This window comes from Salmo trutta, chromosome 31 (genome assembly GCF_901001165.1).
Source record: "Salmo trutta chromosome 31, fSalTru1.1, whole genome shotgun sequence".
NCBI lineage: Eukaryota > Metazoa > Chordata > Actinopteri > Salmoniformes > Salmonidae > Salmo > Salmo trutta.
Window position 1 is genome coordinate 13573969 of NC_042987.1, and position 27285 is coordinate 13601253.

A 27285-nucleotide genomic window follows, 5' to 3' on the forward strand; every position below is an offset into this window, starting at 1 on the left:
GAGGAAAGAAAAGGAGCAAAGCTGCTGAGTAGTGCAGGAGGCACAGTGGGATGGAGAGGGGTATTGGAGGCTATAAGCATCGGAATGAGAGGATTTTCAACAGATGACCAAGAGAGACAAACCAAATAGGTGACAAACAGTTGATGGCCCGCTTTAAAAAAACATTTTTTTATATATATGTTTTGGTGGTATGGGAAAGTGTGACACCAGAATGAAATATTTTGGACAGCAATAGTTTTTATTGACAGTAACTTAATTTCAGCACCAAGTACACATCTACTTATCTTGCTTTCAGTACTTACTAGTCCCTGATTTACTTGCATGAATAGTGGCAAAATGTCCCTCAATTTTGGTAGCTAGATCATAAAATACATTTGTGCTGGTTCAGAAAAAAATAACCAAGACAAATTCAACAGATAAAAACGACAATCAGTTCCAACAAGGTCACAAGCCTGTGGGTGGTTTGAGGAGTAGCCTACAGATTGACACACTGTTCTCAACCACAGTCCACTGAGTCCAGTCCAGAGGTACATGAGGACAGTCCATAAACCAGTCAAGCTGCTCTGCTGTGGACTAGAGGGCTCCTCTCCCTCTGCGTGTGTCTGATTGTGGGGTTAGGGGGGAACTTAATCGTCCGAGTCTGTGTCATGGCGCCGCCTGTGGCTTTGTGTAGGAGCAGCAGGGGCTGCCTTGTGGCTAGCACGGTGACGGGGGACAGGGGACCCCCTGTCGGAGGAGTCTGTGTCATGCCTCTGCTGGCGTCGTTGGGAGGAGGAGGGGTGGCGCTCGCCCTTTGGCCCCCCCCTTGAATGGCTGTCATGGGGTCTGGCTCCAGTCTGACTGAGGCATGATGGATTATGATGATGGTGGTCCTTTCTGTGCCTGAGGAGTAACACACACACACACACACACACACACACACACACAGAGTCAATGATTGGGACTAGTAGGTGGGGGTCAAAGTAAGCTGTTGTGAGAGCTGGCTGAGGAAGATAAAGCAGAGATACACTTAATGTTATGATACAAACCTTTACCTCATCTATGAGGATGATAACTACCTGGGTTCCATATGAAAATAATAAATAAGGCCTTCCCCGCCCCACCCCCCAAAAAACAAGATAAGCATTACGTGGGCTGGATGATGCATTCACTCAGTTCAAATCAACCCTACACCCATTTTAAAATTTCATAAGACTACCTCTTCCTGCTGCTAAACATCATAAGACTCATTTATCATCATTGCCCTGTAGTACCACCTAATTAAGCAGCTGGACACATTAACTGACACATCCTTAGTAAGGGTAGCTACAACCTGTTCTATATTTCGACCAAGCATACACAGTTTAATGGTTGACAGAACTTTTGAAGTTTGGCACAAAAACTCAGCTTTTGAGATGGAACCAAAAACCAGCTCCACCTCCCCCTGCAACAGTGATTTAGCGCCCTCTAGTGCAAAGACTTGTCTTGTAGCATTATTAGAACTTGTGTCAAATCAAATAAAAGAATTTGTCACATACACATGGTTAGCAGATGTTAAAGCGAGTGTAGCGAAATGCTTGTGCTTCTAGTTACGACAGTGCAGTAATATCTAACAAGTAATCTAACAATTTCACAACAACTACCTTATACACACACAAGTGTAAAGAAATGAATAAGAATATGTACACATAAATATATGGATGAGCGATGGCCGTGCGGCGTAGGCAAGATGCAGTAGATGGTATAGACTACAGTATATACATATGAGATGAGTAATGTAAGGCATCTAAACATGATATAAAGTAGCATTATTTAAGTGACTAGTGATACATTTATTATATCCAATTTAATTATTCAAGTGGCTAGAGATTTGAGTCAGTATGTTGGCAACAGTCACTCAATGTTAGTGATGGCTGTTTAACAGTCTGATGGCCTTGAGATAGAAGCTGTGTTTCAGTCTCTCAGTCCCAGCTTTGATGCACCTGTACTGATCTCGCCTTCTGGATGTTAGCGGGTGAACAGGCAGTGGCTCGGGTGGTTGTTGTTCTTGATGATCTTTTTGGCCTTCCTGTGACATCGGGTGGTGTAGGTGTCCTGGAGGGCAGGTAGTTTTCCCCCGGTTATGCGTTGTGCAGACCTCACTACACTCTGGAGAGCCTTACGGTTGTGGGCGGAGCAGTTGCCGTACCAGGCGGTGATACAGCCCGACAGGATGCTCTCGATTGTGTATCTGTAAAGGTTTGTGGTGACAAGCCAAATTTCTTTATCCTCCTGAGGTTGAAGAGGCGCTGCTGCGCCTTCTTCACCACACTGTCTGTGTGGGTGAACCATGTCAGTTTGTCCGTGATGTGTACGCCGAGGAACTTAACTTTCCACCTTCTCCACTACTGTCCCGTCGATGTGGATAGGGGGGTGCTCCCTCTGCTGTTTCCTGAAGTCCACGATCATCTCCTTTGTTTTGTTGACGTTGAGTGAGAGGTTATTTTCCTGACACCACACTCCGAGGGCCCTCACCTCCTCACTGTAGGCCGTCTCGTCGTTGTTGGTAATCAAGCCTACCACTGTAGTGTCGTCTGCAAACTTGATGATTGAGTTGGAGGCGTGCATGGCCACGCAGTCATGGGTGAACAGGGAGTACAGGAGAGGGCTGAGAATGCACCCTTGTGGGGCCCCAGTGTTGAGGATCAGCGAGGTGGAGATGTTGTTTCCTACCCTCATCACCTGGGGGCGGCCCGTCAGAAAGTCCAGGACCCAGTTGCACAGGGCGGGGGTCGAGACCCAGGGTCTCGAGCTTAATGACGAGTTTTGAGGTTAGAATGGTGTTAAATGCTGAGGTGTAATCGATGAACAGCATTCTTACATAGGTATTTCTCTTGTCCAGATGGGTTAGGGCAGTGTGATTGCGTCGTCTGTGGACCTATTGGGGCGGTAAGCAAATTGGAGTGGGTCTAGGGTGTCAGGTAGGGTGGAGGTGATATGGTCCTTGACTAGTCTCTCAAAGCACTTCATGATGACGGAAGTGAGTGCTACGGGGCGATAAGTCGTTTAGCTTAGTTACCTTAGCTTTCTTTGGAACAGGAACAATGGTGGCCCTCTTGAAGCATGTGGGAACAGCAGACTGGGACAGGTATTGATTGAATATGTCCGAAAACACACCAGCCAGCTGCTCTGCACATGCTCTGAGGACACGGCTAGTGATGCCGTCTGGGCCGGCAGCCTTGCGAGGGTTAACACATTTAAATGTTTTACTCACGTTGGCTGCGGTGAAGGACAGCCCGCCGGTTTTGGTAGCGGGCCGTGTCAGTGGCACTGTATTGTCCTCAAAGCGAGCAAAGAAGTTGTTTAGTTTGTCTGGGAGCAGGACGTCGATATCCGCAACGAGCTGGTTTTCTTTCTGTAATCCGTGATTGACTGTAGACCCTGCCACATACGTCTCGTGTCTGAGCCGTTGAAATGCGACACCACTTTGTCTCTATACGGATGCTTAGCTTGTTTGATTGCCTTGCGGAGGGAATAGCTTCACTATTTGTATTCGGTCATGTTTCCGGTCGCCTTGCCATGATTAAAACCAGTAGTTGGCGCTTTCAGTTTTGCTCGAATGCTTCCATCAATCCACGGTTTCTGGTTGGGGAAGGTTTTAAAAGTCACCGTGGGTATAACATCACAGATGCACTTGCTAATAAACTCGCTCACCAAATCAGCGTATACATCAATGTTGTTGTCTGAGGCTATCCGGAACATATCCCAGTCCACGCTTCATCAGATTGGCCGGACCAGCGTTGAACAGACTTGAGCATGGGCGTTTCGTGTTTTAGTTTCTGTTTATAGGCTGGGCGCAACAAAATGGAGTCGGTCAGATTTGCCGAAAGGAGGGCTTTGTATGCGTCGCAGAAGTTAGAGTAGCAATGATCCAGAATGCTGCCAGCCCGGGTCGCGCATTCGATATGTTGATAAAATTTAGGGAACCTTGTTTTCAGATTAGCTTTGTTAAAACCCCCAGCTACAATAAATGCAGCCTCAGGATATGTGGTTTCCAGTTTACATAGAGTCCATTGAAGTTCTTTCAGGGGGGGATATACACGGCTGTGATTATAGTCGAAGAGAATTCTCTTGGTAGATAATGCGGTCAGCATTTGATTGTAAGGAATTTTAGGTCAGGTGACCAAAAGGACTAGAGTTCCTGTATGTTGTTATGATCACACCACGACTCGTTAATCATAAGGCATACCCACCCTTCTTACCAGAGAGATGTTTCTGTCTGCGCGATGTGTGAAGCGTGAAGAATCCGGGTGGCTGTACCGACTCTGATAACGTATCCCGAGTGAGCCATGTTTCTGTGAAACAGAGAATGTTACAATCTCTGATATCTCTCTGGAAGGCATCCCTTGCTCGAATTTCATCTATCTGGTTGTCAAAAGACTGGACATTGGCGAGTAGTATACTCGGTAGCGGTGAGCGATGTGCACGTCTACGGAGCCTGACCAGAAGACCGCTCCGTCTGCCCCTTCTGCGGCGCCGTTGTTTTGGGTCGCCTACTGGGATCCGATCCATTGTCCTGGGTGGTGGTCCAAAACAGAGGATCCTCTTTGGGAAAGTCGTATTCCTGGTCGTAATGTTGGCAAGTTGACGTTGCTCTTATATCCAATAGTCCTTCCTGGCTGTATGTAATAAGACTTAAGATTTTCTGGGGTAACAGTGTAAGAAATAATACATAAAAAAAACGAAATACTGCATAGTTTCCTAAGAACGTGAGGCGACCATCTCTGTCGGCGCCATGTACTATTCACAGTTTCTTGTGGTAAATGTTGTATTATCATTTTAAAAAGGCATAAGGATAATATGTACAAATGACCTGCAGGTTAAAAAGGCAGAAACATGCTAACCTTTTACTGTCAATGTCTGAATCTGAAGAGGAGGAAGAGTCTTTTCTCTGCCTTTTCTTCTTCTTCTCCTCCCTTTTCTTCTTTTTGTTGCTCTCATGTCTATGATGGGAAAGTATAACGGACAAGTCTTGATTATATATATTTTTTGTTTAGACAGTAATGGAAGAAATGTACCTCAGGGAATCGATTGACAACACAATATGTGATCAATAACACGTTACCTTTGATCCATGTCCTGTTTCTCTGTGTTCTCAGACATCTTTCTGGCTGAGGCTTCCTGGCTTCCAGACTTCCCTTCTGTTTTATGGTGCTGTGAAAATAATGCTCTCCATTATGACCATAATCATGTAACATGTCTATTACAGCATCAATTCCCAAGCTGTATAAATCATGTAGCTACACCAGTGGCGGCTCCACAGAAGAACAAAGGGACCATCATACTCAGTGAATTTCATAAAAAGTTATCATTTTTAGATACAACTATAATAAATATATTAACGTCACCAGATAACTGATTAAAACACTGTTTTGCAATGAATGTCTATAGTAGCCTCAACCGCATCTTCTGAGATAGTTCAATAGTGTAGCCGGAGGACAGCTATTTTCATAACAAAACCTAGGAGGCTCATGGTTCTCACCCCCTTTCGTAGACGTACACAGTTATTATGACAACTTCCGGATGATGTCCTCCAACCTATCAGAGCGCTTGCAGCATAAACTGACATGTCTATCCAATCAAAGGATCAGAGAATGAATCCAATACTGAAAGCATAAGCTACAGATTGCTACCACTGCAGTGCATAAAGTGTAGTGAGAAGTTGACTCAGAGAAATATAGTTTAGCAGTTTTGAACAAATTCATTTATAGCTATATTTAGTATTTCTCTTCTTCTTAGTTTACCTTTCACTTAGCTAATGAAGCTAATTTAGCCTACTAAACAACTAGATTCAGAGAACAATGCTATTTATGTTAGCTAGCTGGATGAAGGCTATCCAACACTGCAACTCATCCAAGCGTATATGTACATTCCGCCGATTCTGTTGCAAAACGTTTCTTTTTTTTTTTTTTTTTTAATAGATTTGTAATTTTTTTATATCCAAAACATACAAAATGCTTGCAGTGAAGCCGCTCAACAACTACACCACACCAGTCATCCAACAGACTCCCATTCAGAGCGGCACACAGAACCATCCAGGGTCAACGCCCTGCTCAAGGACACGTCGACAGATCTCCCACAAGGCAAAAAAAAACAGGGACGCGAACCCTCCAAGATCCCCCCACAGCTGTCCCTCAACCATCCGAGACCCCTCCCACTGTCCCCCCCAAGAAATGTTTTTTATTTATTTAAATAAAATGTATTCCATTCCCCACCCCCAAGAACCCTCTCCCCCATGCACCAACAACCAAGAAAATGAACTCATGAGAAAAAAGAAAAAATGACAAAAGAAAACAATGCAAAAAAACAAACAATGGACAACAAAGATGAGTAAAATCATAACAGCAAGGCCAACTGTATATGTTTGAGTGCATGTCTGGCACTATTTACATGCGTGTGAGTGTGTCTGTATTTGCAGCAAATCCACTCCCACTTGTCTCCAATTCCACATCCCCAACTTCCCTCAGCCCATCCCGCCCACCTCTGCTGGCCACCCTCTTCGGATTTCTACGCAACATATACAGTGAGGGAAAAAAGTATTTGATCCCCTGCTAATTTTGTACGTTTGCCCACGGACAAAGAAATTATCAGTCTATAATTTTAATGGTGGGTTTATTTGAACAGTGAAACAGAATAACAACAAAAAAATCCAGAAAAACGCATGTCAAAAATGTTATAAAATGATTTGCATTTTAATGAGGGAAATAAGTATTTGACCCCTCTGCAAAACATGACTTAGTACTTGGTGGCAAAACCCTTGTTGGCAATCAGAGGTCAGACATTTCTTGTAGTTGGCCACCAGGTTTGCACACATCTCAGGAGGGATTTTGTCCCACTCCTCTTTTCAGATCTTCTCCAAGTCATTAAGGTTTCGAGGCTGACGTTTGGCAACTCGAACCTTCAGCTCCCTCCACAGATTTTCTATGGGATTAAGGTCTGGAGACTGGCTAGGCTACTCCAGAACCTTAATGTGCTTCTTCTTGAGCCACTCCTTTGTTGCCTTGGCCGTGTGTTTTGGGTCATTGTCATGCTGGAATACCCATCCACGGCCCATTTTCAATGACCTGGCTGAGGGAAGGAGGTTCTCACCCAAGATTTGACGGTACATGGCCCCGTCCATCGTCCCTTTGATGCGGTGAAGTTGTCCTGTCCCCTTAGCAGAAAAACACCCCCAAAGCATAATGTTTCCACCTTGACGGTGGGGATGGTGTTCTTGGGGTCATAGGCAGCATTCCTCCTCCTCCAAACATGGCGAGTTGAGTTGATGCCAAAGAGCTCCATTTTGGTCTCATCTGACCACAACACTTCCACCCAGTTGTCCTCTGAATCATTCAGATGTTCATTGGCAAACTTCAGACGGGCATGTATATGTAGTTTCTTGAGCAGGGGGACCTTGCGGGCGCTGCAGGATTTCAGTCCTTCACAGCGTAGTGTGGTACCAATTGTTTTCTTGGTGACTATGGTCCCAGCTGCCTTGAGATCATTGACAAGATCCTCCCGTGTAGTTCTGGGCTGATTCCTCACCGTTCTCATGGTCATTGCAGCTCCACGAGGTGAGATCTTGCATGGAGCCCCAGGCCGAGGGAGATTGACAGTTCTTTTGTGTTTCTTCCATTTGCGAATAATCGCACCAACTGTTGACACCTTCTCACCAAACTGCTTGGCGATGGTCTTGTAGCCCATTCCAGCCTTGTGTAGGTCTACAATCTTGGTCCCGTGTGGCTCAGTTGGTAGAGCATGGTGTTTGCAACGCCAGGGTTGTGGGTTCGATTCCCATGGGGGACCAATACGGGGGGGAAAAAATAAAAATAAATGTATGAAATGTATGCATTCACTACTGTAAGTCGCTCTGGATAAGAGCGTCTGCTAAAATGTAAATGTAAAAATGTAAATCTTGTCCCTGACATCCTTGGGGAGCTCTTTGGTCTTGGCCATGGTGGAGAGTTTGGAATCTGATTGATTGATTGCTTCTGTGGACAGGTGTCTTTTATACAGGTAACAAGCTGAGATTAGGAGCACTCCCTATAAGAGTGTGCTCCTCATCTCAGCTCGTTACCTGTATAAAAGACACCTGGGAGCCAGAAATCTTTCTGATTGAGAGGGGGTCAAATACTTATTTTTTGTTGTTATTCTGTCTCTCACTGTTCAAATAAAACCTACCAATAAAATTATAGACTGATCATTTCTTTGTCAGTGGGCAAACAGATAAAATCAGCAGGGGATCAAATACTTTTCCCCCCTCACTGTATCTTTCAACTATGATGTTTAACATACAATTTAAATCTATCTAATCGAATTCACAGATTGTGAGTTGAAGATAAATACTTTTAGTAAGAGTATTAGTAATTGACTGACCCGGCCTCTGCAGATTTCCTAACAATACTATTTCTAGGGTAAATTTTAGATCAATGTTATGCATTTTCAGCCATTCCTGAACCCGAGACAACAAAATCTGCAGAGCTTTGATGATTTTATGCCCCAAATATTCAACGTTTTGTTGGTGGCAAGAATTCTATGTAATAATTTTAGCTGAAAAGCACGAAGTATTGAATCTTGCGTCGTTTTATATATCAACTCAATAACACTGTACCATGGAATCAGTACATCAAAAATCTCTTCCCAACTATTTTGCAATCTGTATGGCACAGTTATCAACATACTGGTCCTCAAATGAAACTGGTATACTTTCCTATTAATGCAATTTTTATTCCTCTGCCAGTTTTGATCCTTTATATTGGGCAGACAGACCAGTTCCCGACCTCCTCCCACTGCCACCTGCCTCCTCCATGTTTTAGGTAATGCTGTAATCAATTGGTTGTACTCTTGGATTGAGCAGACCTTCCCGTACAATTCTGATAACTCCATGAAAGATATAATGCTACCATTCCAATTTTCAACATAATTTTAGAACAAAATACCCTTTTCAAACATCTTTCCCATAAATACAGGTATTTTAACAACCAGCACATTTGAGTTCAGCCATAATATTGGTTCTATCTTTTCAGGGGGAAGAAATTGAATTTGTAGCCAGCTCTGCAATGCTTTGAAAAAAAGTATAATTTTCAATTAATCTTAAATGAGACATGGCAATCTGCACAAAGGCAATTTTTAAACAATGGATGAGCTTTTCTTAGTAATCTACTTGAGAACCATTTAAGGTTCAAGTAAAACTTCTGAATAAGTGAAGCTTTTAGAGAAAGGTTTAGTGCTTTTATACTTAATAAACTCATCCCCCCCAATTCATATTCATTATATAGATAGGCACGCTTCATTTTGTCTGGTTTAGCATCCTAGATAAAGCAAAATATTTTTGCTCATATGATTTCAAAAACGAATCAGCAGGAGTAGGCAGTGCCATAAGAAAGTGAGTAAACAGATTTGACTATGGAGTTAATCAGGGCAATTTTTCCATAAATAGACAGGTATTTACCTCTCACGGTTGCAGGATCTTGTCTATTTTTACAAGTTTTCTATTGAAATTCATTGTGGAGAGCTTATTTATATATTTTGTGATATGAATACCAAGTATGTCTACTTCACCGTCAGCCCATTTTATAGGTAAACTGCAGGGTAATGTAAAAGTTTTATTTTTAAAGATCCAATATGTAATATTGTACAATTATCATAATTAACTTTTCTGGACTAAAACCTATCTAGATCTTCAATGAGACATTGCAGGGATCTAGCTTGCGGACTTAATATAAAACTTGAGTCATCGGCATACATGGACACCTTTGTTTTTAAGCCTTGGATTTCTAATTCTCTAATGTTGTCATTGGATCTGATTTTAATAGCTAGCATTTCGATGGCCATAGCGAATAGATATTGTGACAGCAGACACCCTTGTTTAACTCCTCTTGACAAATCAAAACTCTGAGAAGTAGCCGTTATTTACCATTTTACACCAGGGGTTGCTATACATTACTTTTACCCATTTTATAAGAGAATCACTGAAATTGAAAAAAATTAAATCCAGTCTTACTTTTATCAAAGGCCTTTTCAAAATCCAGGCCTGGCTTCTTAGAGGTTTCATGATGTTCTATTATTTCTAGTAGTTGTCATATATTATCTCCAATGTATCGTCCATGTAAAAAACCTGTCTGATCAGGATGAACAATACCTGGTAAACCCCTTTTAATTCGGAGTGCTATGCATTTCGCTAGTATTTTTTCATCACAACATTGAAGTGTTAGGTGCCTCCAGTCTTTTTTTTTTAGATAGACTGGGTTTTTATATTTGCCATCTGGGTCTTTTTTGAATAATAGTGAAATCAGACCATCCTGCTGAGTACCTGACAGACTACCATTTCTATAGGAGTAGTTAAAACAAGCCAACAATGGAGTTGAGTATATAAAAAAAAAGGCTTGATATACTTCTACCGGTATGCCATCAAGCCCTGGGGTTCCTCCAGACAAAGGATTTAATAGCCTCAAACTTCTCTGTAATTTGGCCTTCGCACTGATCTTTCTGTACATTTGTTAATTTTCAATTTTTTATATTATTTGGAAAGAATTCCTAACCGTAATCTTCATTCAGTGGGAGAGGATGAGATGGAAAAGAGAACATCTGCTTAAAATGTTTAGCTTCCCCTTTTAAAACATCATTCGGAGAATCATAGATGACTCCATCTTCAGTAACGAGTTTCTGCAAATTATTTTTGTTAGCGTTCCTGTGTTGGAGATTCAGGAAGAATTGTGTGCATTTTTCAACATATTCCATCCAGTGTGCTTTATTTTTGTAATAGATTATATTAGATCGTTCTTGAACAAGTTCAAGTTTTTCCTCTAACTTATTTTGTATCTACCTGTACTATTAGTTCATGTATTTCCCTTGTTAGTCTTGTCTCTTTAGCAAGAAACTGCTTTTTTATTATTGATGAATATTGAATTGAATGACCTCTGAAGGTACATTTAAAAAGGTATCCCAAACAATAAGTGGATTTGCTGTTCCTATATTATACTGGAAAAATGGTTATAAATGATTTTGTCTTAGTTAAAAATAAGTTGTCCTCCAGTAAACTTTGATTAAATTTCCAATATACCCGTCCACATGGAAATTCTATAAGAGTTATGCGAAGGCAAATTAGATGATAATCCGATCGCATTCTGTCTCCTATTAAAACTTTTTTAACCTTTGATGCAAGAGGGAAAGAGACAAGAAAGTAGTCAAGACGACTAGCTTGATTAAGTCTCCTTCATGTATATCTCACTAGGTCTGGGTTTTTTAGTCTTCAAATATCCACTATTTCTAATGTGTCCATAATATTTGTGATTTCCTTAAGGGCACGGTGATGATAGTTTGTAGAGTGATTTCCCTTACGGTCCATCGAGGTACTTAACACTGTGTTATAGTCTCCTACCATAACGATTTGATCATTTGTTGCCTGTAAGTTCAATAAATTGGTATATTTTCAAAGAAGTATGGGTCATCCTGATTTGGATCATATAGATTAATGAGCCAAATCTCTTTTTCGTCCACTTTCATATTCAAAAAGATCCACCTTCCTTGCGAATCATTCCTAACTATTTGCACATTCATTTTTGTTAAATTAATATCATCACACCTTTTGAGTTCCTTTGTCCATGACAGAAAATTATTTCACCACTCCATTAATTTTCCCACGCAACTTCATCTAAATATGTAGTGAGTTTCCTGTAAACAGTATGTTATATTCCTTTTCTTTTAGCCACAAAGACTGATCTTTTTTTAATAATCTGCTAAACCGTTACAATTATAACTGGCTATACTTATTTCACCCTTACCATAACTAGATACTATTCTCAGTCTAAATTGATCCTAATTAGTGCTTGTAAAGTTACTGCCATCAGTAACATCATTATGACAGTCAAAACTAGAGCGTTCAAATGTCTGATATTTAGAATAAAAAATAAAAAAAAGGTTCTATGCCATTGTCTGTTTGCCTGTGAGCCAATGCCACAGATGTTAGAAAATTGAGACAAGATATTATGTGTGTAGTAAATCTAAGTAAGTTGATGTGTATGATATTGGATGTGATTTAGTGAGTGTGTACGATGTCTGTATATGTGTGATATCCAAATAAATAATAACCCCGCCAATTTGCATGGTTAAGTGTCTGTGTGTAACATGTAGTGCATATTGCCTTAATATTCATGATGATAATTGTAATCCATATTGTATCACCATCATAGTTGCATCATATTTACCTTTAACATCATTGAAAAACACATCCCAGCACTTCCATAGCAATTGACGTTTCACATGATCATGAAAGAGACCTTGCATTACTATAGAGACGGCTTCACTACAGTACAAATGTATCCCATACAATGTTATTATTCCCCAATGTCCCTATTCTGAGATCTTCCCCTTGCTTGTTGTAAACATGTAGACAGAAACTATAAACAAGAAACATATTAAATTATAGAACAGTTCGACAATCGAGAGAGAGGTGAGAGGGAGAAAAGAGAAAGAGAGCGAGATCAAGTGTATATGTATTAGTCCGTATGTGTAAGTGAACATGTAATTGAATACGTGTGTGTTCATATCCACTTCAGTGTTCAGATATTTTTACAGTTCCCATAACGTTACTTTCTTTTTTTTCATAACCTGAAGTCCCTGTAGAATTGTGTACAGCCACGGTGTTATGGAGCTGTCTCGGAAGAGCTGTCCATCTATAAAGCGTTTGTCCACAATGAGAAAGGCACGCTTACCCCTCTCCCTCTGTTGCCTCTGTACAGGATACAGTCTCTTGCGACGTTTGTTTATCTCCTGTGGAAATTGGTCATTGAGACCGAATTTGCTCCCTTTCCCCTGCTTTTGATCAGCTCCTTTTGTTGGTGGTGTTCAAATTTTGGAATGATCGGTCGGGTACCCTTGGTCTTGTTTCGCCAAGCTCCAAGTCTGTGTACACGGTGGAAAGACACCTTGTTTACAGTCTCTAGAGGAAGTTTCAAGGTGGATTCCATGAATTCTCTGATCATGCCCTCTGGATTATTGGATGCGTCTTCAGGAATCTCAGAAAATATTAGATTTTCATGCATGCTACGACTTTGTATGTCTAGCTCTATCTCCTTCATCACCCTGTTTTCCCGAGTAGACAATCCATTTTAGAATCGTGGATTTCTTAAATGGAAGCCAACGGAACGAAAAGGGATGGACCTACCTGAATTTGTCCAATAGAAACTCTCCTTTTAGTTGCAATACTGAACATTTTGCAACTGTTTGGACTAATGATTACGCCCCAGATCAGCTAGATGCAGGCTAGGTATTGAATGCATCATTGTCTGTCACCTTGATTACACCAATTTGTCTCTCAAACTTTCATTTGTAGGCTAGGTTGTAACAACCTCATGATGGATATAGGGTAAATTCAAGTATTATGTAGTAGCCTAAACCTATCGATGATATATTGAGCTGGGGGAATGGAATATGAATGACAGTCATCCAATATGCTGTAATAGAAATACAGTCATGCTCATACATTTTTTTTTTTTTTTTAAGTGTCTTCCCTGATCTTAAACGCCACTGAGATACAAATGTGTAGCTAACACAAATGGATTAACACACCAACACGTTGTTGTGTACTATACTGGATAGCTAAACTGAGTTTGGATGTATCTACACAGAGAGCATGAAAATAAACTTACTGTGAAGACTGTCAAGCCAATTTTGGCAGCTTCCTTCTCCTTTTGGGAGAACACCATTTTCCGTGACGTTGCACTGATGACAGAAAACATATGAATAATTACTCAACTAGTACACTCCAATCCAATACGGCAAGCACTTTCTTTCTCCATTTGAAATGTTAAGGGGATACTCGGCCATGGATTCATCTATGTTCCTACAAAAATAGAGTCTAAAGAGCAACATTGCTTAGAAAATAAACATCTCTAAACTGAGGATACATAAACAACTCAAGAGCCATTAATCTCTTGTTGGTGAAATCTCCTACTGTAATACAGAATCAGAACCTAACACTTTTGCAAATAGCACAGTCAGTTACCCAGAGCTTCCAAGGCCTGAGACTCTATCCACATCTCTGTCCTCAGCTTCCGCATCCTCCCTCCTGCACACATCTGAAAGGTCCTGTTGGGCACATTGCAATTGGAATTAAAGCAATCATGTTCTCACCCCTAAAATGTATGATCAAATTTGATTGGAAATGGATTATGCTTGCTATTTGGGATCTGGTCTAGTTACTGTAAATCACTGTGACAACTGCAAAAAAATAATAAAAATAAATAAATAAATGTGATTTATTGAAACGTTATCTTCCCTGTTCTAATGCAGTTGTGATACTATAAAACAAAGACATGATTGTGATCCAAAACATACAATCTAGCACATAATACAAATGTGTCTCAAAAACACTATGAAGGAAGAAAAGTAGCACCTCTTTGGTCAGGCCAGTTGGTTGTCTCTTTATATTCTTGTGGCCTCTTAGAACACAGAATAAGACATTAGCTTGACATTTTATTCAAATATTTCTGTAAGGTTCTTATTTTTGTGTGATGTTCCTCTTACAGGGCAGCCATTAGTGCCTCTTGCTCTGCTGCTTTCACAGTGGCAAGCTCCTCTTCTCTTGACATAGGCTTGACAACGCCTTTTTTGTCTTTGGCATACCACGTCAGATCTTTGCCTTTCTGCCATCGCCCCACTGGTGCCATAAGAGAGTTCCCTGGGGATGATACAATAACAGGGACGTAACTATACTTAAAATGCAAGCATGCATGCCCAAATCAAAGTTTATTTGTCACGTGCGCAGAATACAACAGGTGTAGGCCTTACAGTGAAATGCTTACTTACAGGCTCTAACAGATACTGCAAAAAAGATATTAGGTGAACAATAGGTAAGTAAAGAAATAAAAACAACAGTAAAAAGACAGTGAAAAATAACAGTAGCAAGGCTATATACAGTAGCGAGGCTAAATACAGACACCGGTTAGTCGGGCTGATTGAGGTAGTATGTACATATGGTTAAAGTGACATGGCTTTAATAATGAAGTTATACATCAAGTTTAATTATGTTTGATTTTCCAAACACAGAAGTGATTATCATAACTATTCTTACTCAGGGTGATATCTAAAAATCTAAGATTTTGCAACAGGCTGCAGTGTTGATAACTATTTTTCTAAGATTTTACATCACCAGTGTATTAATTTGGAGAACATCTCAAAAATGTACAGCGTTTCAAGTCAGTCAATTCATACATACATTACACACACACACACACACACCCAGAAGTACTGTATGTGGACACCTGCTCATCAAACATCTCATTCCAAAATCATGGACATTAATATAGAGATGGTCCCCCCTTTGCTGCTATAACAGCCTCCACTCTTCTGGGAAGGCTTTCCATATGTTGGAACACACCTGTGGGGACTTCTATTCAGCCACAAGAGAATTAGTGAGGTCGGGGACTTATGTTGCAATTCATCCCAAAGGTGTTCAATGGGGTTGAGGTCAGGGCTGTGTGCAGGCCAGTCAAGTTCTTCCACACTGTTCTCAACAAACCATTTATGTATGGACCTTGCTTTGTGCATGGGGGCATTGTCATACTGAAACAGGAAAGCGCTTTCCCCAAACTTTTGCCACGAAGTTGTAAGCACAGAATCGTATAGAATGACATGTTGTCACGTTAAGATTCCCCTTCACTGAAACAAAGGGGCCTAGCCCGAACCATGAAAAACAGCATTAGAACATTATTCCTCCTCCACCAAACTTTACAGTTGGAACTATGCATTGGTGCAGGTAGCATTCTCCTGGCATCCGCCAAACCCAGATTTGTCCGTTGGACGGCCAGATGGTGAAGCGTAATTCATCACTCCAAGGAAACGTGTTTCCACTGCTCCAGAGTTCAATGGCAGCAAGCTTTACACCACTCCTGCCGACGCTTGGCATTGTGCATGGTGATCTTAGGCTTGCATGCGGCTGCTCGGCCATGGAAACCCATTTCATGAAGCTCCCGAACAGTTCTTGTGCTGAACATTCTTCCAGACGCAATGTCAGTTTGGAACTCGGTAGTGAGTGTTGCAACCAAGGACAGATGATTTTTACGCGCTTCAGCGGTCCTGTTCTGTGAGCTTGTGTGGCCTACCACTTCGCGGCTGTGCCGTTGTTGCTCCTAGACATATCCACTTCACAATAACAGCACTAGCAGGGCAGACATTTGACTTGTTGAAAAGGTGGCATCCTATGACGGTGCAAAGTTGAAAGTCACTGAGCTCTTCAGTACAGGCCATTCCACTGCCAACATTTGTCTATGGAGATTGCATAGCTGGATGCTCGATTTCAGGTGTGGCTGAAATAGCCGAATCCACTCATTTGATGGACTGTCCACATACTTTTGGCCATGTACACTGAACAAAAATATAAACACAACATGTAGTGTTGGTGCCATGCTTCATGAGCTGAAATAAAAGATCCCAAAAATGTTCAATACACACAAAAATCGTATTTTTCTCAAATGCTGTGCACAAATTTGTTTACATCCCTGTTCGTGAGCACTTGTCCTTTGCCAAGATAATCCATCCACCAGACAGGTGCGGCATATCAAGAAACTGATTAAACAGCATGATCATTACACAGGTGCACTAAAATGTGCAGTTTTGACATACAACACAATGCCACAGATGGCTCAAGTTTTGAGGGAGTGCGCAATTGGCATGCTGACTGCAGGAGTGCCCACCATAACTGTTGCCAGATAATTGTATGTTAATTATTCTACCATAAACCGCCTCCAACACGTTTCAGAAAATGTGGCAGTACATCCAACCTGCCTCACAACAGATCACGTATATGGCCGAGCAGATTGCAGATGTCAATTTTGGGGACAGATTGGGGTTATGGTATGGGCTGGCATAAACTACGGACAACGAACAAGATTGCATTTTATCAACGGCTTATCAACGGCAATTTGAATACACAAAAATACAGTGACGAAATCCTGAGGCCCATTCTTTTAAGGTACTGTATCTGACCAACAGATGCATATTTGTATTCCCAGACATGTGCAATCCATAGATTAGGGCCTAATGCATTTATTTCATTTGAATGATTTCCTCATATGAACTGTAACTGAGTAAAATCAATGAAATTGTTGCGTTTATATTTCAGTATAGTGTGTATTTATGGTTACTTCATCTATATCTGTGCGCCTACTAGCTACGTAGCTGGCAGCATCACATTCCCCGACCAACTGCAGCAGAGTGCGTGCTGCTCTCCATGGACCTTGCCAGTATTAAATAATGGGGTCTGCTGTGTGCGTTTGACATAACTAGGTTTACCAAAAGTAAGTTTCAGGCAGATATTGAGTTACTCACAAGCAATGTAATGAAGGACTACAATAAGGAAAAAGGTAAGAAAACGTGGCATTGAGAAATGTTTACAAGCTAGCGTTACTATTGCTAGCTACATTGTAGATTATACATTGGCACTTACACGCATCTAACTAGTATTTAAAATTGACCGATTTAACAGTTGGCTAGTAATTCGCAAGGCGAATATAGTAAACTAGACAGCTACTGTAGCACCGCACTGTCGTTGACGATGGATGCCCCATTTTACTCCACTTACCGAGGTAGTTTTCCCTGTGTTTATCGCCTTTCACATCGTCCCAGTTGAACTGGTCTTGCCCTCCCCTTACACCCCCAGATCTCGAGGCACCAAACATTATTTCAGAGTTTTAATAAAGATGAAAGGCTTGTTTACACGTGCGCGCTAGGCCCTGTATTGTTCTGCATCCAGAGTTTCCTTCTGACTGTCCTGCCAGGTTGGTTCTCTTCCTTGTTCGCCTCCTGCGAGCACTTGGATTATATAACAAGCTAACGTTAGAAGCACGTTGAGTAGCCTTTAGTATTTTGAAGAAATGTAAGCTAGCTAAACTTTTGAAAAACTAAGTACACCACCGTTGCAAACCGCTTTGTTTCTCGGGCGTTTGCACGATCAGCATGCGCGCAGATGGCTAATTTAGCTGGGGGCGTTCATTACGCACAGTTCGTAATGCTAAATCTGCTACCACTGTAAAATACGTTAATCAAACAATTCGATTATTTTCTATGTCCGCTTTAAAACATTGGTTTGGTTGTAGATTGCCAAACGAGCTGTGGAAGTCTGTGTATAGCATGCAGTCTTAACGCTCACGAATTACTCGTTTATTTGGCTCGTGATGATGACGTCAAACTCGATCTGTAATGGCTCTCACACAAGGTGGACAGAATATGGAGAAGACGCCTTGGAGACATTATTGAGATCTTGGACCGCAGTCATTGCAGATGTATATGCGGTATTTCTTCAGGCTCTTCTCAGGTAGGATGATATACTCTTTTGACCGCTGGTCTATAAAATTTGTCAATAGCCCTGCTGTTTCCCTCATCACTGGAGAAGCTAGCTAGCCAGGCCATAAACATTGGTCAATCCGTGTTCCATTTGACAGAAGTTGATGTTTGCTTTCTAATTAAGTTTAAAATGTCTTGTTTACATAATTATCTATCCTCTCCCACACAGCTATTAGAAGTCCAACCTGCTATAGATATTATAAGTGGTGCCTAAATTAGGTGTCAACGTTAAGCTGGCTTCAACTTGGATGTTTCTAGAAAGCCAGCATGCCTGTGATTTTTATTATAGGGGACAATATGGTGAGAAAAGGAAAACTGATTGTTAGTACAGATTGGACCTGGATTGGCTGTTTTTGTCTACTTTGTTGTTGAATGGAAACAAGTGCCTTATTTTAACTGCATATAATATGGATTCTAAGACCTTCCCATGCAATATGGTTTTTAGATTATTGTCAGGGGGGAAAATAAGATGGAATGGTTTGGTATGAAGTATCGGCAAGAGCAATAGTGGGGGTATGCAGTCTACAGTTCTCTTGGAATCTATTTGACTATCATTACCGCATGTAAGTTGCACGAAAAATTCACAAATAGATCTGGAATACGCTCCAAAATGTGGTGTGGTTCAATGGTAACACAGACATTTTGCCAAGGCAGAGATGAGTGCGTGGACAGCAGTGTATGCATCAATTCAGGTTGCAAGACTTGTTTAGACCTAATGATTGAGTGAAATACTATAAGAAACATGTTGGCTCGTTTTCACATCTTTTCAGTTCCTTAACCGGTCAAACTGATGTCATATGGAAATCTCCCTGGTCCCTAAATGCCCTCACTCCGTGAGTGAAGAGGAAATGAAATCACTTTTCCAACGTCAACTAGATTGTTGATGATGCATTGATAATTCTATCGATATATGACATTCTGGTGAGCAAGGCTTTATTTAGTATTCTAGACCGGGGTTTCCCTAACTCGGTCCTGGGGCCCCCACTGGGTGCATGTGCTAGGGCCAAAAAAACTAAACTACACAGCTGATTCAAATAACCGTCTCATCATCAAGCTTTGAGTATTTTAATCAGCTGTGTATTGAACGGGGTCACGTTAGGAGTTCAGAAATTAGCATTTTCAAAATGCAGACCTTCATTTGAAACCACTTCACATGCATTTTTTTCCTTAACAGAAAATACATTCGTGCAACACGTTCGGCAGAAAATAGCTAAATTTTCATGAAAGCCAAATAGCATTGCACTTCTGTTAACAGCCACACAAGTAAATGAGCTTACAATGAAAAAGCAATGTATTTTTTGCATTGCCATCATATTTCTAATGTTTTATCATAGAAAGAATGTAGCCAACTACATTTCCTAAGTTAATTTTACCAGAGAAACACTGAGAAAAGTAGCTACATATCAGTCAGTGCCGTCTGATGATAGAATGCCAGTTTGTGATTTCTCATCCAAGTGGAGAAGTATAACTGAAGCACAACATTGGTCTGATGCTGAGCAGAAATGACAATAAGAAGCATTTTTTTTTTATCTGCGTTTACAAAACGCAGCAAGATATCTTATGCGTTTTTTTTTTTTTTTTTGCATGAAAAACGCAGAATTCTGCATTAACGCGACTCCCAGGGGCCCCAGGACCGAGTTCGGAAAACCCTGTTCTAGACGAGCATCAAGTAATGACAGCAGATAAGCTGAATATATCTAATTATAGACAAGTTGATCAAAAAATTGCCTACCAAATGTCATACATTATAAGCAGAAACAAATCTAAATGAGGCTTAAACTATTTCCCCCCCCCCCCCCCCCCCCTGAAATTCCACCGTCCCTGAGTAATGTGCGCTGGTAGTCTACATGAGCCTTCTGAAGTAACTGACTATCAGATGACAACATCATGACTGGTTGTGTTTGACACGTTAAAAGGTAGGCTAATATATTTTGAAAGTTAAACAACAAATCTTGACTATTAAATTAATAGGGAATCTATATGTAATTCTATTATTAGGCCCATAAAATGTTTAAATAAAAGCACGTGCAAACATAGGAAGTCCCTGTACTGGGAAGAAATTAAATATACTTTCACCCCTGATTTTAAAGTTAAGCATATCCTCTGGTGAAATTATTCTAATCGAATGAGAGACACTTTTAGATTTCTTCAAAACAATTTAACTTTATTTATTACTGCAGTAATGGAGTGTTAACGGTCACCCGATGGTGTAGACTTCAAGACCAAATAAACAGGGTTAGGTTACAACTTTATAGTGTTCCTGAGTCCTTGTGACGAAGAACAGATATAGAAATTATACAAAAAGGTACATTGTGATCTCATGCAACAAACATCAAGATTTACATGCCGCCAAATATCTGTCTCTAGTTAATTTACAGATCGTTTTTTTTATATACAGAAATACTAATGTAACCTAGGACACTAGGTCATTCCCTCAAATGATTAAGTCCAGTGTTCATCTTCCATATGGGATAAATAAACTGGAGATTGGGTCTCCCTGGCACCGACAGACAGGCACACAGACACTAATCTTAGAATGGAATGCAGTCTTTAGGTTATCACCAAGCCATCGTAAATCTACTGTCAGCGTTAACAGACTCATGATAGTTCTAAGAACCCAATTCTGTTTGCTGTCAGAAAAACACAGTGTGAATGTACTAATATAGGATTACATTCAAATATAAAAGTAATGTGATTAACATAAATGTTGTAATTCTATGACACCTCCCTTTTTTGGGGCGGCAGGTAGTCTAGTGGTTAGAGCGTTGGGCCAGTAACCAAAAGGTTGCTGGATCGAATCCCCAAGCTGTCGTTCTGCCCCTGAAGGCAGTTAACCCACTGTTCCCTGGTAGACCGTCATTGTAAATAAGAATTTGTCCTTAACTGACATGCCTAGTTAAATAAAGGCTAAATGTAAAAAGATGTATAGAGCCTACACACGTGGAATATCTTACATGACTGAACACTTTGTTCATATTGCTGACTGCATTAACCACCAATTAGCCTAATGAAATTTTAAGAGCCAACTGATTTTACATGATGAAAGGTTGGTCACTGTCTGGCAAAGACCGATCACATGCTGTGGAACGCATATGTCCTAGTAAACCTAATGCCAAATGTGTAATGGCATGCAGACTGTTTCCTGTAACCTTTTGAATTAGCTTTATCCCATGCCTGTAGTCAACTCGCATGCACCTTGTTTTCTGTCACATTTGAAAAGTGGTGCCTTGAGGTGTTACGGACATCTTATAGGCTCAACCTATGTATGGTGATGTGTGACCCAATTCTTTTGGAATGTGTTAGGGATGCACCGATATGACATTTTGGCCAATATCCAATATTTTCCTTGCCAAAAAAACCCTGATAATCGATATTTAACATTTTGTGGCCTTTTTATAAGCATTCAAGAACAGTTAAATGGTTGAAACACACACACTGACCAAAATGTTATTTTGTTGGCTTTTATGTATGTCCCCATTACCAGTAAAACATAATCAAAACCTATTTCTTTGCTGTGCTGTTTCGTTGTTCATTTGTTCAGTCTCAACCAGGATTTCATCATACATGTCAAGAAGTGAAGTTTCAGCTCTTTATGTCTGTGGCCTCTCTTCCTCGGTGCGCTCTGTCACTGTGTCCGTTTATCTTGTCCAGCTGTGTCTAACATTTCACGTAAACCCTGTTTCTTGTCTGCATCGAAGTAGAGGTCCTTGTACCTAGCATCGAGCATGGTGGCGACACAGTAAAGAGGCTCAGAGAGACTGCCACTGAATCGCTTGTTCACAGCCTCGAGTACTTTTGCAAGTTAGACCCACGGTCTGTGTTGGCAGTTTTGTTGAAGGCGTTTCAATGCCATGACAGAGGGTATCGCGTCTGCTGCAGGCGCAGTTGATTAGCTTATTTCTTGAGTCAGTTGTTCAAATGGCGCTAGGAGTGTTCATGTTTCAAACATGTTCTCAAATGCCATTGAAATGGCAGCAGCGGTATGAAAACCAGCACATTCTTGAGTATGCAATACGGCTTTCCTCAGTACAAAGTCCTCGTCGACCCACTGTGCTGTCAGACTCAGCATGCTCATGAGGCTGACATCGCTGATCCAAATGTCAGTCGTGAAGCTAATCGCAGTGACGCCCATAGCAAGTAGCTCATAGATGTGCGTTTCAATAATGTGTTACTCCGGTAGGGCAACACCTAAAAAATAGCGCCTACTTGGTAGTGTGTACCGGGGCTCAAGGTGCTCGACCAGTTGGCAAAAGCCAACATCATCCACGACAGAGAACGGTTGGTTGTCAAGGGCGATGAATACCATTATCTTGGCATTAATGGATTTTATTCTTAGTTGTCTCGCTGAAATGTTCTTACTCCTTCAAGTGACTTTAACTTGTTTAGTAGTTAGTGTGCGCTAAGTATTTTTCTGCTTTTGTTCTGTGTAGCGCTGTTTTTCATGGCGTCATTACGTCATCTACCTACTTTATATAGGTATGCACATCAGCTTTGACATCGGTTTTTCACATCGGCGTTAAACTAGACTTCATGCCGATGTTGGCATTTTTAGCTAATGTCGGCCGATTCCGATATGCTTACTGATATATCGTGCATCCGTAGAATGTGTTAAAGATTATTTTCACTAACTTGTCACCTTCTTTGGAAATTCACAATTTCTGGCTGGTATTCTGATTGCAAGTAAGAAAAAGCTAGATCTTGACCCAGCTAGATTTATATGGATGGGCAATGGTGCGGTTACTTTATTAGGCATGACATTAACAATATGGTTTATATCCAGTCTGTCACAACATATGGACAGAAAATAGTCTGACTCTTTACATCCCAGAGTCAAGCCCATTACTCTGATTCTGGCATTGAAAGGAGCTGTCCATTTGTTTGTGGTTTAAATATTCAAGAGGTGGTGGAGAATGAATGAATGCCTGTCACCTGTAGTTGTCAGGAAAAACCTCAGTGCATGGATCTTTCTCTCAGGGGGTGAGCCGAGGATTGGGTTAAGCTGAAGCTGGGTTTCTAAGGTCTGATTAGCCTATTACAAGAGAGAAAAATAAAAAACTATGGAAATTAGCTTATGGATTCATAGGCTACGTGGCTATTATTACAAACTCCTTTTTCTGCAGATGTGTCTAGTTCCTTTAAATTAGCATCTATAGATTTATGCGGAGGAGGCAGCACTATAGCTAAATATAACGTGTCGTCCGCATGGAGTGTTATTTTTGGACATCTACCCTAACCCACTGACTGTTCAGTCAGTAGCCTATAGACTAGCAATGCATAGATGGTATGGTCGTTTAAGAGTGAGATGCATTATATCTATTTTGTGGTATGAATAGGCCTTTATTTAGTAATTTATGAGATATAGGCTAGGTCTTCATGTTTGCAATGTTTAATAGTAATGGAATAGGCTGTGGTATGTAGACTGTTGTATGATAGATAATTGCTCGTCTGAGTTTGTGTTTTACATGATTGGTTTATAATTTTCAAACTCATTTTGCCTCAGGGGCCGCATCCGGTCTTCAACGAGGTCCGGACGGCCGCTCTGAAAATGTGTTATTTCCTGACCGTCCCAATTTGTAAAAAAAATATTCCTCTATCCATAGTTTTGAGAATTATCGATGCTCCCTCACTGTCTGGCTTTCATTTCAATGATTATTAGAGAACTGGATACAGTCAAACTGAATGTAGGCCCATTATCATTTCTACATAGTTTCGATTTGGTTTATAGTCATCTAAAAGTACGAGTTCACAGTTTTTTCATAACAATCGGTAATCTGCATTTTTGGACACCGATCATGGCCGATTACATGGCACTCCACAAGGAGACTGCGTGGCAGGCTGACTACCTGTTATGCGAGTGCAGCAAGGAGCCAAGGTAAGGCGCTAGCTAGTATTAAACGTATCTTATAAAAAACAATCAATCTAAACATCACTAGTTAACTACACATGGTTGATGATATTACTAGTTTATCTAGCTTGTCCTGCGTTGCATATAATCGATGCGGTGCCTGTAAATTTATCATTGAATCACAGCCTACTTCTCCAAACGGGTGATTTAACAAGCGCATTCGTGAGAAAAGCACTGTCGTTGCACCAATGTGTACCTAATCATAAACATCAACGCCTTTCTTAAAATCAATACACAAGTATATATTTTTAAACCTGCATATTTGGTTAATATTGCCTGCTAACATTAATTTCTTTTAAATAGGGAAATTGTGTCACTTCTCTTGAGTTCTGTGCAACAGAGTCAGGGTATATGCAGCAGTTTGGGCCGCTTGGCTCGTTGCGTGAAGACTATTTCTTCCTAACAAAGACAGCCAACTTCACCAAACGGGGGGTGATTTAACAAAAGCGCATTTGCGAAAAAAGCACAATCGTTGCACGAATGTACCTAAACATCAATGCCTTTCTTAAAATCAATACACAGAAGTATATATATTTTTTAAACTGCATATTTAGTTAAAAGAAATCCAGGTTAGCAGACAATATTAAACAATGAAATTGTGTCACTTCTCTTGCGTTCAGTGCACGCAGAGTCAGGGTATATGCAACAGTTTGGGCCACCTGGCTCGTTGCGAACTAATTTGCCAGAATTTTATGTAATTATGACATAACATTGAAGGTTGTGCAATGTAACAGGAATATTTAGACTTATGGATGCCACCCGTTAGATAAAATACGGAACGGTTCCGTGTTTCACTGAAAGAATTAATGTTTTGTTTTCTAAATGATCGTTTTCGGATTTGACCATATTAATGATCTAAGGCTCGTATTTCTGTGTGTTATAAGTCTATGATTTGATAGAGCAGTCTGACTGAGCAGTGGTAGGCAGCAGCAGGCTCGTAAGCATTCATTCAAACAGCACTTTCGTGCGTTTGCCAGCAGCTCTTCTCTGTGCTTCAAGCATTGAGCTGTTTATGACTTCAAGCCTATCAACTCCCGAGATTAGGCTGGTGTAACCGATGTGAAATGGCTGGCTAGTTAGCGGGGTGCGCGCTAATAGCGTTTCAATTGGTGACGTCACTCGCTCTGAGACATTGAAGTAGTTGTTCCCCTTGCTCTGCAAGGGCCACGGCTTTTGTGGAGCGTTGGGTAACGATGCTTCGAGGTTGGCTGTTGTCGATGTGTTCCTGGTTCGAGCCCAGGTAGGAGCGAGGAGAGGGACGGAAGCTATACTGTTACACTGGCAATACTATAGTGCCTATAAGAACATCCAATAGTCAAAGGTATATTTAATACAAATGGTATAGAGAGAAATAGTCCTATAATAACTACACCCTAAAACTTCTTACCTGGGAATATTGAAGACTCATGTTAAAAGGAACCACCAGCTTTCATATGTTCTGAGCAAGGAACTTAAACGTTAGCTTTTTTACATGGCACATTTTGCACTTTTACTTCTCCAACACTTTGTTTTTGCATTATTTAAACCAAATTGAACATGTTTCATTATTTGAGGCTAAATTGATTTTATTGATGTATTAAGTTAAAATAAGTGTTCATTCAGTATTGTTGTAATTGTCATTATTATAAAGTTTTTTGTTTTTTTTAAACCAGCCGATGTAATCGGTATCGGCTTTTTTTGGGGGGGTCTTCCAATAATCGGTATTGAAAAATCATAATCGGTCGACCTCTACTCCTGGGGGCTGACAAACTTTACGCCACAGCAATGTCTCAATGTAGTGACTGTGACCCCCTCCCCCCTAAACAACTAATGGACAATTTGCAATGACATCTCAGTAAAAAATCTCCCTAAAGGAGCCCCATAAAGAGAGGGGAAGCTAAAAAAAAAATATTCTCTCAGCTCCAACGTGACAATGGCTAGCGAGACAGAGAAGACAGAGAAGCAAATTTGAAGAGGAACCAACGTCTTTCAAATCCGCTGTGTGGGAACATTTTGGATTCAGCGTTCAATACGATGACGTGTGTAAGAAGACCATAAAACAAAGTAGAGTCTGCAATCATTGCCTTTGCCATTGTCGGCTACTCGAGTGGAAACACTCCTAACATGTCTCATTTACGTGGCCATCACCCGGCTGTATCCCTTGCAGGTGGAACTGGAGCAAGGAGAGTCCAATCGTTAGCGAAAACACAACAATCTCTCGCTGCTGCCATCCAACAACAATTTGCGACAAATTCAGAAAAACATAAAGAAATAACGAAAGCAGTGGGAGTATTCATAGCCAAAGATTTGCAGCCATATTCGGTGGTTACTGACTCGGGATTCGTCACCTGATGAGAAAAAGTTAACCGGGTTACAATGTCCCCTCCTGCGCACATTTCAGCAGCAAAGTAATTTCCAAACACTATGAAACATCACGGAGAGAAACTGAAAAGGAATTGACACAGGCAGCCTATCTAGCTCTCTCCACTGATAATTGGACCTCCCAGAGCAACTCAAAGCTACCTCACTGTGACTGTTCACTATGTACTGGATTGGGAGATGAAGAGTCACAGGTTGTCCAAGCTAAGAAGCACGTTTTATTTGCAATGTATTTTTTTTCTCCCCTTGATTTCATACAGTAGAGACAGAAAACAGGCCTAGTCAGTCATGCTGCCATTTTTCCAAATGGAAATCTTTGTCTATAGGCAAAATAAAGAGTTAATTGTTTTAAGGGTGATGTGTTTATATTTAAGAAAAAAATATAAAGATACAGAAACCGTTACCATGGCCCACAAATCGTTATGCATACCGAACCATGGGCCCACTCTACCGTTGCATCCCATATATATATATATATATATATATATATATACTGCATCCCATATATATACTGCTCAAAAAAATAAAGGGAACACTTAAACAACACATCCTAGATCTGGATGAAAGAAATAATCTTATTAAATACTTTTTTCTTTACATAGTTGAATGTGCTGACAACAAAATCACACAAAAATAATCAATGGAAATCCAATTTATCAACCCATGGAGGTCTGGATTTGGAG

The 27285-nt window shown here is 40.7% G+C and overlaps 2 protein-coding genes across 3 annotated transcripts in view; one reads left to right on the forward strand and one right to left on the reverse strand.

Moving 5' to 3' along the window:
• Window positions 1–217: 217 nt before the first annotated feature.
• Window positions 218–18127, reverse strand: LOC115169584 (multiple myeloma tumor-associated protein 2 homolog). The gene is made up of 8 exons (XM_029725329.1): window positions 17579–18127; window positions 14524–14677; window positions 14393–14438; window positions 14003–14085; window positions 13647–13719; window positions 5084–5172; window positions 4863–4961; window positions 218–882 (listed from the first exon to the last, which is right to left on the reverse strand). The coding sequence occupies exons 1-8, from the start codon at window positions 17673–17675 to the stop codon at window positions 627–629; spliced, it is 897 nt and encodes a 298-aa protein (XP_029581189.1). The 5' UTR covers window positions 17676–18127; the 3' UTR covers window positions 218–626.
• The window catches only part of LOC115169585 (guanylate kinase), a 33414-nt gene continuing 23287 nt past the window's right edge, over window positions 17159–27285 (forward strand). Inside the window, exon 1 of one of the 2 annotated variants that reach the window (XM_029725331.1) lies at window positions 17159–17360. In XM_029725331.1, coding sequence (XP_029581191.1) covers window positions 17336–17360 — 25 coding nt within the window. In that variant the 5' untranslated portion in view covers window positions 17159–17335. Of the gene's footprint in view, window positions 17361–18200; window positions 18311–27285 lie in introns of those variants that run through there. The other variant, XM_029725330.1, reaches the window with a different exon arrangement.